At 42.3% G+C, this 14,554-nt stretch overlaps 2 protein-coding genes across 5 annotated transcripts in view; one reads left to right on the forward strand and one right to left on the reverse strand.

Moving 5' to 3' along the window:
- Window positions 1–12,748, reverse strand: part of itgb4 (integrin, beta 4) — a 41,320-nt gene extending 28,572 nt beyond the window's left edge. The window contains exons 1-2 of one of the 4 annotated variants that reach the window (XM_028567178.1): window positions 12,679–12,748; window positions 12,089–12,151 (exon numbers count right to left, since the gene is read on the reverse strand). The gene's annotated coding sequence lies outside the window, so the exon portion shown is untranslated. Of the gene's footprint in view, window positions 1–322; window positions 688–11,877; window positions 11,903–12,088; window positions 12,152–12,678 lie in introns of those variants that run through there. The other 3 variants (XM_028567180.1, XM_028567181.1, XM_028567179.1) reach the window with 3 other exon arrangements.
- Window positions 6,033–11,454, forward strand: LOC114547779 (TRIO and F-actin-binding protein). The gene is made up of 4 exons (XM_028567182.1): window positions 6,033–6,141; window positions 6,310–6,378; window positions 6,451–6,537; window positions 9,802–11,454. The coding sequence occupies exons 1-4, from the start codon at window positions 6,087–6,089 to the stop codon at window positions 11,379–11,381; spliced, it is 1,791 nt and encodes a 596-aa protein (XP_028422983.1). The 5' UTR covers window positions 6,033–6,086; the 3' UTR covers window positions 11,382–11,454.
- Window positions 12,749–14,554: the final 1,806 nt, after the last annotated feature.

Genomic DNA, 14,554 nt, shown 5'->3' on the forward strand with positions numbered 1-14,554 from the left:
CCTTTCACCTGTGTTGCATTGTAGTCAGTGCTTTGATGTTGGCAACCATGCAGAATTAATAAAAAAAAGATTCAAGAGAAAGTAAGCACTGACCTAAATAAGTCTTTAGTATTGCAATTCTAAAACCACGTGGTGAGATTTAAAGTTACATAATGCATGCTTTATATTACATAGACAACATTCACCTTGCTCAAAATGTGAACCAGCAGAATAATCAGTCAATTTTGCAAAGCTGAGAAGAAGATATTTAAGGTGAAGGGCACTGAAAATAATGGATTAAGAAAGGTATGACTGGATACAAAGAGATTACTGATCAACAAACCTCTTATTGCGCTCTTGCCCAGTCCAAGTCCAAAAGTCCAACAATAAATAAGAAAAAAACTAATTCCTTTTTGCTTTGTTTGACCCAAGAGTTTGGGAAAAGTTTGTATCCACCTATAAAACAAACAGAAAAAAAAACGTCTTCTCTAAATCCTTGTGTCCAAGTTCAAAGTTCCAAAAAGAGAAGGACAGACTTCCAGTTTTTCTTTTCTGTCTTTTGTTTCTTCCCTCCCGTACAGTCCGATTTGGTCAAATATTGACTTATTTGTCCTTAAACTCAGCTGACGTGTGTGTGTGTGTGTGTGTGTGTGTGTCTCCGCGTCTGTGCAGGATTTTTGAAGTGTGTATGGGAGAGATATGAGAGACAGTGAGACTCAGAGCAACCAAGTGAATATAACTGTGTGCTGTGACTTGATCCCTCCTTTACTAGCTTCTGCACACACACACACACACACACACACACACACACACTCTCTCTCACACACACACACACACACACACACCCACATACACTCTCTCTCTCACACACACACACACACACACACACACACACACACACACACACACACACACACTCTCTCTCTCCAATCCCTATCCAGGTGAGTGGCTGTGACGGAGAGGGTTAACTCCCTTCCTGTACCTCTATCTCCCCCCACCCCCTTTTAGAAGTTAAAAGCTCCACACCTCTGTGTGTCAAGGCCCCCTCCCTGCTGCATTCCTCCTCGACAGGAGTTCACCTGTGTGGGCTTGAGACTGGGAAAGGAGGCCCCCCCTTCCATGGCCTCCTCCCAGCTCTAGGGAGTGGCACACAGAGCAGAACACTGCCTGCAGGCTATGGGAAACGATTTTGGGACTCGTGTGTTTACACAATTGAGTGCTCATACTACCGGGAACATTTTGTTTGTTAGCATTTGTCAGCTATTTGATGTGAACATTATGATTGCCATATATATTTTCTCCCTGTTCTGAAAGTAAAGCCACTTTCTTTGCTCTGTAAATGGACTGCTATTACCGTATATAGCGTTTTCTAGTCTTAACGAGTACTTAAAACACTACAGGCATTCAGATAAACATTCATGCACATTCACAGAACAATAGCGCAGCAACTCATGGTTCAGCGTCTTGCCACAAAGGCACATTTCGACATGTAGACTGCAGGGGCCAGGGATTGAATCACCGACCTTGCGATTGGTAGACGCCCGCTCTACCACCTAAGTAGAAGATGTGAGGTTCCAGTTTGAGATTTTGCATTCCTGAGCAAAGGGACCAGCATGGCAAATTGACCCTGACACTCAATCCTAGTGCTTACTGTTTTTAATAGCGCCGCACAATATATCGTTTTTTTTATCGCCATTGTAATATCAAATGGGGTAATATTCATATTGCGAGAGGCTGCGACATATCGCGATAGCTTCTCACAGATTTTTTGTGTTAGTTAAAAGAAAACATCAGTGGAAAACTGCACTTTATAATGTAACTCATTCTTTTTAGTGGTGCCTTTTATATTCAAATCAAATGTTTTAAATTCAACAAGCAATTTGTTGTATTTTAGCAGAATAATGAAAGCAGCAGAAATGCAAACCTGAGTACACTTTAATATCTGTTTATTTATCGCAAGTAATTTCGTTATCGCGATATTCAACATTATTGCATATGGCATATTTTCTACATAACGTGCAGCCCCAGTTTTAATTGGGTTTCTACAGCCTTTTAGAAAGAGGCCTTCACAGCTACAGTGGACTAAATTGTGGAGACCATCCCACAACTGAAGGTCCACACGTTTAAATATCATCTCAACATTAAGAGTCCAAATGTAATCAATGGCTTATTAACCAACCCATGAATGAATGTTGTCTAATCCCCTGAGCGTTTTCTAATCAGGGATTGGACAAGAGGAGTTAGATGATTACAGTAAGAGCTTCTCGAAACCAAGAATGACAGCCAGGTACATAAAACATTCCATTGGTCCTAACAACCTCTAAGGTTTGGTTAATTTAGGCAACTAAAACTACATGGTTAAGGTTAGGTAAAGATTGTTGTCATGGTTAAAACAAGCAAGACTAACTTTTGATACAAGATAGGATCATGAAAGTTAGATACTTTGTACAACATATTTCCTAACTGTCAACTCCAAATCTTTTACATTACCCTTTTTATTGCCCACCAACTCAAATTCCAGGAACACTGATTTTGACCAGCCACCATGAGTCCTGTCAAATGGCGGTTTTCCATTACATGGTACCTACTCGCCTCGCCTCGACTCTACTCGCCTTTTTTTGTTTTCCATTACGAAAAAAAGTACCTGGTACCTGCTAACAGGTACTTTTTTTAGTACCTGCTCAGTCGAGGTTCCAAGCGAGCTGAGGCGAGTGACGGCGATTATCTCCGCAGCGAGTAGCGACTCTAGAGTCATATATATGTGAGAGAAACAAAGCGAGTAGCGACTCTAGAGTCATATATATGTGACCACAGTGGGAAATCTGGAGCAGTAAACGTTAACTATCTCTTTGATATCATGTTGTTTACAGAGACGGAGAACCAGGAAATGCGTCGGGGATATGTCAATGGGAAAAGCAAGCTACTAAGCCACGCCCACGGCAATCGCTATGACGACCAGCCACGCTGAGGCGATACTTAAATCTGCAATGGAAAACGGACGCACAGCGAGTCGAGGCGAGTCGAGCAGGTACCATGTAATGGAAAAATGCCAAAAGTGGCCCTGAGAAAAATACTGAACCCCTAAAGTAATTCCCAAACTGTAAAAATTCAGTTGGTGTGATATGTATGATATATACAGTATAGCATAAGCCCAAAACCAGCATTATTTCTTCTTACTCCCATTTGTCTCAACAGTTGAGTTGGTGAATCATTTGCAGTTTCCTCTGGCATTGATAACTGCTATTGTGAAACGTATTCATTTATCCACAGAATGAGTATACTACGAACATATTATGGAGTTTTGTCATATTTTGGCTTCTTAGAGCCGATACTCATAGTTATGCAGATGATACAGAGATCTCCATCACTCACCAGTGGTATCATACCTGTTAATAAATTAATTCAGTGCATTGATTATACCGTATAAACCTGTGGATGATACAAAATGTTCTAGAAAATTCACAAAACACAGGTTATAATGTCTGTACCAAATCGAGTTTTAACTCCTTATAATTACTTCATCTTATTACTTCTTCTTAGTTTATACTGTGCTCACGTGGTACATATTCCTTAATAAAGTTGCATTTAATCAAATTAGCAGAAACTCATTTACACACTTTACACCATTGGTCTTTTAATCACTTAACAAACTATTGCCTTTTACATCCAACAAAACTCACCTTTTTAATTCTGGATCAGGGATCTCTAGACATTGGTTTAGGTCAGGGTTCACATACATTAATTTGTTTCACATTGTTTCCTACTAGGTAATCATCTTTTCGAATCTAGCCTTTTCCTGTAACTTTTTTTTATGGTGTGATCGACTTCTTTGTGTTGCGTTCTTGAAGGAAGTAGTAGGAGTTCCAGATAGGGCCAGTGTCAGTGTAAGAGGTATTGTTTATTTCTCTGGAAAGGCCTTTCCTCTTGTCTCCAGCAGACCACACATCAGATGTTAAAGGTTATTCTCAATCCCTGTCGCTGCACTACACCCTCATAACTAGACTCACAAAGACTCAGGTCAGTAGCCATGGTGAACCTGTGACACAGATCTGGGATTCAAGACTGAATGAATTGGAGGAGAAAACAGCCTCTTCCTCTCATACATACCACACTGGTCATTTTGAACGCTGACATACACAGTCATGCTCCTAGCAACCAGATCTGGGTTAATACAATGGCTAACTTCTCTCGCAAACAAAACCTCTGCAGAAACAACTCTTCCCCTCTTTCTGGCTTTCTTGGCTGACACTTTTTGCAGTGATGCCAGTCTAAACAGCCCTTTCACATGTCAGGGGAGGAGCTGAGAGGGAGTGGCCCACCTACTGTATCATTTTTGTAATTTGTGCAAGGGTTCCCTGAGTTCGAGAAATAAAGCTTTAAACTTTTCAGGCTTGATTTAAACCATCAGAAAAACATAGATAATAACTCCTAGCAGTTACTGTGAGCAATATGGAAAGTGGCACATATATGTTATGCCAGCGACGGGGCATCAACCTGATGTCCAGCGGCAACCTGACATCCAGTGACGGGCCGCCAACCTGACATCCAGTGACGGGGCCGCCAACCTGACATCCAGTGACGGGGCCGCCAACCTGACATCCAGTGACGGCGCCGCCAACCTGACATCCAGTAATGGGGCCGCCAACCTGACATCCAGTAATGGGGCCGCCAACCTGACATCCAGTGACGGGGCCGCCAACCTGACATCCAGTGACGGGGCCGCCAACCTGACGTCCAGCGACAACCTTTATTATTGCTAATATTGTATTATTTATTGTTGAGTCTTAAGTATTTTAATTAAGTATGTTTTAATTATGGATCTCGTTTTTATTTGTTTTTACTGTACCGCACTTTGTAACTTGGTTTTGAAAAGTGCTATTCATAAAAGTTATTATTAAACACCCTTGGACAACCCAGCCAGGGTTGATCTGACCCTGATTTGTGTCCCAGCAGCACTGGCCCATGGCCTCCTGATCTGTAGCCATCTCGAGGCCCTCTCAGCAGCCTCTATGGTGGATTTTAGTGCTTTTTCTTCGCAGCCCCAGGGATGTCTGATGTCTGATGTATGTAGACTCTGCAGTAAATGGCCTGCAAAGCCTCTGCACCCTACCTTGATAGGCTCACAGCAAGCTCACATTAATAACTAGTGGTTATATTTGTAAAAATGCCAAAAGTGAAATTTTGGACTTAAGGTAAACTTACATACTTTATATATATGAATAAATTTTACAGATCAAAGTCTGTTTACAGGTCTTAGAAAGTACTACGGTTTTAAGTAATAGATAAAAGTAAACTTCCTTCATTTTTACTTCCACTTGTAAACGTAATAAAAAGTATGAACAGTGTAACAGACACATCTCTGGCTATTCCTGCAGAGCCTACATGTGATCACTTCAAAACTAGTTAATGTGACTTCTACACTTGGCTCCCTTGATAAATGTGTCTCATTCTTCACACTAAACAAAGAATGTTTTTGACTCTAAAACTGGCTATTTAGCCCATTCTAAGCCTCAGAAGTGAGATAAATAAAAGCCCAGGATCCAGAATCCACCTTTTAAAATTGTGAGATGGGGCATCTCTCTGGCAAATATTCTCAAGACTGTTTCACTATTGCCATGCGGGTACAGATCCAAATGCAGAAAAGACATTTCTGACATTTTTTTTCTATTACTGAAATAACAAATTAGAGGCACTATATGTGCTTTTGTAGTTCGACATTGGAAACCTTCCTACATGTCCAAGGCCCACAGAGGATACATTCTAATGACTTAAGTGACCCTCTGACATTTCTTTTAGTGCCACCAGCAGGACAAATTGGTAGAAACAAGTCTTTTTTTATTTAAAATAAAAGTAACTATAGCTGTTTAATATATGTAGAAAAGTAAAATTACAATATATGAAGTACTGTAAATCAGAATAAAATGGTTTGGCCAGACCTTTCCTTCTTGTACAAAACATTTGTCACAGGAATGGCTGAATCTCAACTAGCACTGACTCTCTGAAGAGAGAGCCAATTAGAGATGATCAGCAACAGCTGTGCTACCTGCATGATGGGGTTTTAAACTGGCCTGTGGCACAAGAAACATTTTCTCGTGGTGATTGAAGCAATGGGAGCTGTTTGGGTCTTTGTTAGTTGTGTGCTGACTGTTTGGCTTACCAAAGGTTGTTATATTAATTATGTTTGAAGCTTGTATTTAGGAAATTTGTAGTGGAGTAGGCTATAGCAAATTTAAAGATTTAAATTCCTGAAATGTCATTTAGCTATAACGTGTTTGATATGTGCTTCAAACAGCAGAAACCTTTGATTAACAGCAACTGCATTGTCCTTAGGCTCGTGTTTGCCAGTTGGTGGCACAAACGAAAGACATGATAATGGGCTGGAGAGGAGAATGATTAGAGGTAAGAACATTAGTGACAGAATCTTTCCGGCTACACTTTCTGACACTAACTTAAATTGTTTTTGTACTACAGATCTGTCTCCCAATGATATCTCCATGAAGAAGGCCTTTGCACTTCTCCAGTCAATGGAGTCCATGTTGACCCAATCTGCTAAAGAAGGTGTGTGGTGTGTGTGGTGTGTGCCAAATTCACTTCTGAGACTTTTTTGTGAGAAATTAACTATATAAAGCTCAAATATGGGCCGTTTTACGAAAATCTATGGCTAATTGCAAATATGGTAAGACTGTGTCGGACTTCAGCGGCGGTGCTGCTGCCTCGCCGCCCGGCCAGCCTTCCTTCACAGACCCCGGCCTGCTGTGAGCTTCGTTACGGCTGGCAGCCCTGACAGAGCTCCAGTGCCTGTAACTCCCCTCTTCCTGCTAGCTAAATGTCCCGTTGTGTGAGAGCGCGGTCAGCGAGCTTGTTACACCGGCAATCTCTTACCACATGTTACACCAATGCCACGCCACTTAGCTATACAACATATACCTAAATGTCTTATAAAGCTAACAACGGTGTCCGATTTATAGTTAATTAATATTTGTGAAGTTTAGCTAGGTGTTTCGTTAGCTGCGACTGTCCCTTCAATCCTAGCTGTGTGTAGCTACAAATCACAGATAGTTAGCTTCATTTTCGGCGTAATTCCGAGTATATTTACAGTTTGAATTTAATCAAGCCAGTTATACAACATCTAACTAAATGTCTTTTATAAAGCTATCAACGGTGTCTGATTTCAAGTTAATGAATGTTTTAGAATTCCAGAGGAATTCTAAGATGCTAGCTATAGCTAGCCTCCTCTAGCTATAGCTCCATCCAGCCGCAGGCTCTATCAATGAGACTCGCGGACAAGAGGCGTGTATTTCACCGATCGTTTGTTTAAATAACTCAACACATTATAATTACACACATAAAATTAACTGGAACCTGTGGTAAGAGATTGCTGGCATAACAAGCTCTCTGACCGCGCTCTCACTCACACACACCTGGCATTAGGAAGAGGGGAGCTGCAGGCCCTGGAGCTCTGTCAAGAGCACCAGCGTTTAGTAGTCCATTAGCCAAAAACCGGTGACTTTGCGCGGGTATGGAGTGCTGAGGGCTGCCAGTCGTAACGGAGCTCAATCCTGCTCAGAGCGGGCCGGGGTCTGTGAAGGAAGGCAGGCTGGGTGGTGAGGCAGCAACACAGGCAGCACTGGGGCTGAACTCCGACACACAGTCGGACAAAATTTGCAATTAGCATCCATTTTCGTAAAACGGCCCATATTTGAGCCTTACATAGTTGATTTCTCGCATAAAGTTTCAGAAGCGAATTTTGTAATGGAATAGCAGAGATCTGCGCGACCTAGATTCGGAAGACTACCTGATCTCAGGTCAGTTGTGTAGCCTATGTAAATGTTGGGGTGTGACTGTTATCTTAAGGTTCTGGATTTTGAGATGCTTACGTAAGCAACTAGCTTTGTTGAGATTTGCCTGTTTTCAGGGGCAGTTTCAAAATATGAGATTTTCATAGTAAAGGGGTGTCAATGGGACTTTGAGCTTCTATGTATGTCCTATTTACCCACCGAACTCTGGTTAGTCAACTATGACAGGGTAAAATCGGTTTTGCATTCTATCACCTCTTTAAGCGCTTTAAACATCAGCTGAAGTTATTCTTTTGTCAAATATATGCTAAACTGAAAACTCTGCCCCATAGCTACCAATCTAGCTAACTACCTGAAATTGGTAAAATGTAAACACCTAATGTTTTATTCACACACACTTCTAAGGGTATAGAAAAGCAGTGACAACTGTACTTCGGTTCAATTTCAGTAACCATGTAAAGTTAGCATGAAGGCATGTTGGGTGGAATTGGTAGCCTGGTTGACACCAGACCCTTCTCAGCTGTAACTGAGTGGGTCTGGGAAAGGTTCATTGACCATTCATTTCCAGAGGGGCGTCACCAACGGACAACACTCCAATGCCTCTGGGCGCATTGGATAGTCCTTCAACCAATCAGAGCAAAGATCCGGGTGACTCTTTTCACATCCACTAAAAAAAAATGTGATTTTGGTGTCATCCCTCCAAACCCTACTTTCTCCTTGCAGGTGTTGCATATTGCAAACTTGTTATCTTCTGCACACATGCTGAAGAATTCCCAAACAGCTGACATGTTGCAGGTTAAAGGAACACGCCGACTTATTGGGACTTTAGCTTATTGACCGTAACCCCAGAGTAAGACGAGTCGATGCATACCATTCTCATCTCCGTGCGTGCGGTAACGCTGTCTGACGGTTCCAGCATTAGCTTAGCCCAGCACAGATCCTGCAGGTAACTGGTTCCAACTAGCCTACTGCTCCAAATTGTGACAAAATAACACCAACATGTTCCTATTTACATGTGATTTGTAGAGTCACAGCGTGTACAAAAACCACTAACATGAGACACAGCCATCTTCCAACAGTAAACAAACCGGGAACTATATTCTCAGACAGGCTTGCTGCGAGCATATCCCTCCGCCCAAGTACTATATTCTTCCACCTGAGAATATAGTTCCCAGTTTGTTTACAGTTAGACGGCTGTGTCTCATGTTGTGTTTTTTGTACACGCTGTGACTCTATAAATCACAACATGTAAATAGCAACATGTTGGTGTTATTTTGTCACTTATTCAGAGCAGTAGGATTGCTGGAACCATTCACCTGCATCTCCTCTGCTGGCCTGATGCCGCTGGAGCCGTCAGACAGCATTACAGCACTCACGGAGATGAGAAGGATATGTATGGACTTGTCTAACTCTGGGGTTACGGTGAATAAGCTAAATTCCCAATAAGTCGGCGTGTTCCTTTAATTCCCGACGTGGGAGAATAGCGCGGAGACGCGCTTCACACCGCGAGCGGGTATGCGCCACACACGGTGGAAAAGTTTAGAGAAAAGTGTGCGTGCATCTTTGAGAATTGTAACTCGTATAACTTATGGTGTCAGTTAATTGCAGAGTTGACCAGCATGAAATCAGCATATGTCAGACTGACCTGCAGTTCGCTGAGCACGTGAAGCACGGCTTCGGTAGCCGTCATGTTGAATGTTGTTAAACAAAGCTGCTCGCCGTCGCTGCATTATCGTCGTCACGTAAAGCCCACCTCAACGGTTGTGATTGGTGTAAAGCCCGCCTCAGCAGTTGTGATTGGTGCCTCAATTTTGTGAACATTGGAAATGGGTTTGAATGGGCTCTTCGCCAGACTGACTTGCAGAGCAAATCTCAAATTTACCGGAAGTTCGTCAGGGTTTACCCAGGCTATGGAATTGGCGTATTAACTACAAGCTAGATAATTATGTTATATAGTTTTAAATTTAAACTTTATTAAAAATATAAAGTTTTAAATCCTAACAGCAATTTTTTTTTTTTCTTTCAGTACAACTGGAAACTAATGAAGTGGAAGCTGAGGCATCATTTAGATACCTGAACGAACCTAAAAAGCTCAAAACGGAGAAACCTCTCTATCCACACACCAACCTGACGTGCAGTGACAACCCAGCCGCCAACCTGACGTGCAGTGACAACCCAGCCGCCAACCTGACGTGCAGTGACAATGCAACGTGCAGGGACAATGCGACTGACAACCTGATGTCCAGCGACAACCCAGCCACCAACCTGACATGCACGGACAATGCAACTTGCAGTGACAACCTGATGTCCAGTGACAACCCAGCCGCCAACCTGACGTGCAGTGACAATGTGACGTGCAGTGACAACCTGACGGACAACGTCATGTCCAGCGACGACCCAGCCACCAACCTGACGTGCAGTGACAATGCGACGTGCAGTGACAACCTGACAGACAACCTGATGTCCAGTGACAACCCAGCCACCAACCTGACGTGCAGTGACAACGCGACGTGCAGTGACAACCTGATGTCCAGCGACAACCCAGCCACCAACCTGACGTGCAGTGACAATGCGACGTGCAGTGACAACCTGATGTCCAGTGACAACCCAGCCACCAACCTGACGTGCAGTGACAATGCGACGTGCAGTGACAACCTGACGGACAACGTCATGTCCAGCGACGACCCAGCCACCAACCTGACGTGCAGTGACAATGCGACGTGCAGTGACAACCTGACAGACAACCTGATGTCCAGTGACAACCCAGCCACCAACCTGACGTGCAGTGACAACGCGACGTGCAGTGACAACCTGATGTCCAGCGACAACCCAGCCACCAACCTGACGTGCAGTGACAATGCGACGTGCAGTGACAACCTGACGGACAACGTCATGTCCAGCGACGACCCAGCCACCAACCTGACGTGCAGTGACAATGCGACGTGCAGTGACAACCTGACAGACAACCTGATGTCCAGTGACAACCCAGCCACCAACCTGACGTGCAGTGACAACGCGACGTGCAGTGACAACCTGATGTCCAGCGACAACCCAGCCACCAACCTGACGTGCAGTGACAACGCGACGTGCAGTGACAACCTGATGTCCAGCGACAACCCAGCCGCCAACCTGACGTGCAGTGACAATGTGACGTGCAGTGACAACCTGACGGACAACGTCATGTCCAGCGACGACCCAGCCACCAACCTGACGTGCAGTGACAACGCGACGTGCAGTGACAACCTGATGTCCAGCGACAACCCAGCCACCAACCTGACATGCACTGACAATGCAACTTGCAGTGACAACCTGATGTCCAGTGACAACCCAGCCGCCAACCTGACGTGCAGTGACAATGTGACGTGCAGTGACAACCTGACGGACGTCATGTCCAGCGACGACCCAGCCACCAACCTGACGTGCAGTGACAATGTGACGTGCAGTGACAACCTGATGTCCAGCGACAACCCAGCCACCAACCTGACGTCCAGCAACATGACGTCCAGCAACATGACGTCCAGCAACAACATGACGTCCAGCAACAACGTGACCAGAGACCACGCAACGTCCAGCGACAACCTGACGTCTGCCAAGAAATGGGTGTGAGGAACCAACAAAGTTGACATTTGTTTCTGGTTGTACTTGCTTATTTCAAATAAAACAGATTTTTGTTTCCTTCTTTCTGATAAATCTGTGACTTAACATCATGGAAGCTGGCAATGCTCCTCAGGGCTTTTACTTCGTACATTTCTCCTACATTAACCAGAAGTTGGCATAACTTGAATATTTAAAACTGGTATCAAAACTTTCAGTACAAAAAGAGTCTTTATGTAAGCAATCGACAGGGAAAGTTTCATGCATTTTAAAATGCACATCTTTAAAGGCTGTGTCCTCAGAGTATTTCTCAGACTGAGCCAGAAATCTTACCATTTTCATTCTAAAGCTTTTCACATGGCTTTGTTCACATATTCTACAACATTGTATACTTTAAAAACCTGACTGGTGTGTTTTTTGTTTTGGCAATAACGGTTTACATTGATTTCTTGAGTGACAAGATATCCTAAATTCACACTGTAAGACGCTAATGCCACATTCTATTTACCTCGGAAGCCGGAACTGGAAATGACCAAGAGTTGAAGGAGTTCTATTTAAAAGTCGGATTTTCATTAGCTCTAGCTCGGTTAGCTACTACCAAAACACATACATAGCCTACGGTAAAGCCACCAGTTATCACGGCTGTCGCATATTTTGCATTTGTCATTAACTATCTGTCCTTTCTATACATGCTAATTATAACGTAAGACGTCACTTACTGTGAACAATAGGCTGTTGCGGTGAACTGGACTCATTAGCGGGGAAGACGGTCGACAAGCAGGCTGTTGGAACCACCCCCAAAAAAATTAGTGTATAAGTTTTTGGATACAGAGGGAAAGGCCGACAAGAATGTTTTCACTTTCAGCTCCTCTTTGCTCACATTAAACAAAGTCCAGTCTGTGCCCAACTCCTCGCCAATTTACATGACAAAAACCACTTTTTTTTTTTGGACCAATGAGTTCATTCAGTGGCTAATGGCGTCTCCTTTTTTTTTCCCCACCAATTAATCCGCCAGTGTAGCTCAGAGGACAGCGGCGACACACAGGGTGAAAAGGTGAAACCTTTTTTTGAGAATTCAGACAGTGTTGCATATGACAATAATGATGAAAACACCACAGTTCCCTGTATTTTAAACGGGAAAAGAATGATATGCCAACTAGTATAATTGTCCCCTATTACATTTGTTACTATAGGCAACAGAATGCTATGCTAAATATCTATAGCTACAGACAAACAAGCAAAGTGCAGGAATAATTAAGAATATGTTCATATTTTGTTCATATTTCATAAGTCTTGCGTAAACACCTACTGAGTCAAATGTGCGTGACGACAGCGGAGTGAGTTTGTTGAGGTGAAAGTTGTGACCTGCCCGGTACAAGTTGTACTTTGCAGGTGAGCCCACGAGACAAACCCAAAGTGTGCGCGCGTTCACAGGAACTAACACACTTGAAGTGTTGCCGATCTCATAAACTGTGAATCATCCCGATAAGATTCCATTCCGTTGTACAGCACGGAGATAACACGCCTTATCGTACCTCATGGGGTTAATGTATCATATTTCTGTTGAAACTATTCCATTGAAATGTGTGGAGAAACGGAAGTTTCACCTTACATTGGAAAAAGCTGCTAAATGATATTAAACAGTTGAATCAAAGCACAAATCTACTATTTTGGGTCCATTTTATGCGTACAGCTTTTCCCTTGCAGTGTTTAAAGTACTATGTAAAACTACATTAGTTTCTACAGCCTTACCATTGTTTTTATTTATGAATACTTTCATAATTAATTCCACATCAACACAACCAGATTGGCGTTAAGAATAGTTAGTTAGTTAGTTATATTTTATTTCTGTGTCATGCCAAACATCTTGGCCCATCCCACATGGGATTACAAGACACCACAAATTCACTTATTCAACAAACATCTTCCCGTTGCATATACAAATCCTTCGGACAAATACATGAATACAAATATATAGACATACACATATGTATATACACGTACACACATACCACACACAACAACTAGTTCTCATCTACACTCGATAAAGAGCTTTTTTCCTCTTCTCCCAGGCTTTATCTAAATAATTAGCTAATTTATATGTTTCATATGTGAACAGCCATCTCAATCTTTGAGCATCATCCATATTTACCAAATCAATCTCTGCTTTTATCCTACAAAACAAAAAAAATCACGCTGCTCACGATAAAAAGGACAATAGAAAACAAAATGTAACTCATTTTCTACATCATTCAAACAACACATAGGACAGATCTGTTTTTCCTCTTCTACATTAACATATCGTCCTGTTTCAATAGTCAAAGGCAAAACACCAGATCTCACTTGAGCACATAAGGATCTTTGCCTTTTTGACAAATTATATACAACATAATTCTCAGTGCCATATTCTGGTTTTATCATTACAAAAATACGCAATTTTGGCATAGCCCATATCGTCAGCCCACTGCTTTTTGTCTTTAGCAAACACAGATTCTTTAAACAAACCGATATTCAGCTTTTCATTATTAAGAAACAAATCCCCAAAACCATAATTACAAAACAATTTGCATATGTCGTTAGACCAAAGCCAATAGAACATCCATCTAATTTCTAAAGGCCACGTTAATTTTTACATTTTGTGGTTTGTGAGAAAGTCCAATTGAGCATTGTGATTCGCTTTCAATAACCATCCAATACGCTGCACACTGACTTGCACTGTAGGCCTACTTTCTCTCTTCTCAATAATTCCAGCTGGGAAAGTTTTTATTTTTGAAATTCGGTGGAACCAAATGTGAATACCATACATTTTTTTTAGTACTGTATTTGAATTCCAGGCTCTACAGAAACATGTTGATGAAACAAGAACATGACAATTTGTTCATCTACTGTACCAAATACATGACTACTGTAATGACTCAGTGGCCAGCTGTGGTTATGATTCAACTGAATGTCATCAATTACTCAGGGTTATGGCCTCAATCTGTTCTCTAATCTTCTGATAACCCTGTAGGGTCCGTTATCACACCCAGACCTTCATCTTCTAAATAGACAGTAAATGTTGAGAAGTCACAGCTTTATTGCCAGCCATTATGGCTGGACAATATATTAATATTATATTGATATTGTGATATGAGACTATATTGTCCTAGATTTTGGATTTCGTAATATCATGATATAACAAAGTG

Source organism: Perca flavescens, chromosome 21, assembly GCF_004354835.1.
Source record: "Perca flavescens isolate YP-PL-M2 chromosome 21, PFLA_1.0, whole genome shotgun sequence".
Taxonomy (NCBI): domain Eukaryota; kingdom Metazoa; phylum Chordata; class Actinopteri; order Perciformes; family Percidae; genus Perca; species Perca flavescens.

Bases quoted from the DNA above. Each gene is read 5' to 3' on its own strand.
- LOC114547779 (XM_028567182.1), top strand. From the start codon at position 6,087: ATGGGAGCTGTTTGGGTCTTTGTTAGTTGTGTGCTGACTGTTTGGCTT. The intron at 6,142-6,309 runs GTTGTTATATTA...CATTGTCCTTAG, and splicing joins GACTGTTTGGCTTACCAAAG to GCTCGTGTTTGCCAGTTGGT. The intron at 6,538-9,801 runs GTGTGTGGTGTG...TTTTTCTTTCAG, and splicing joins GACCCAATCTGCTAAAGAAG to TACAACTGGAAACTAATGAA.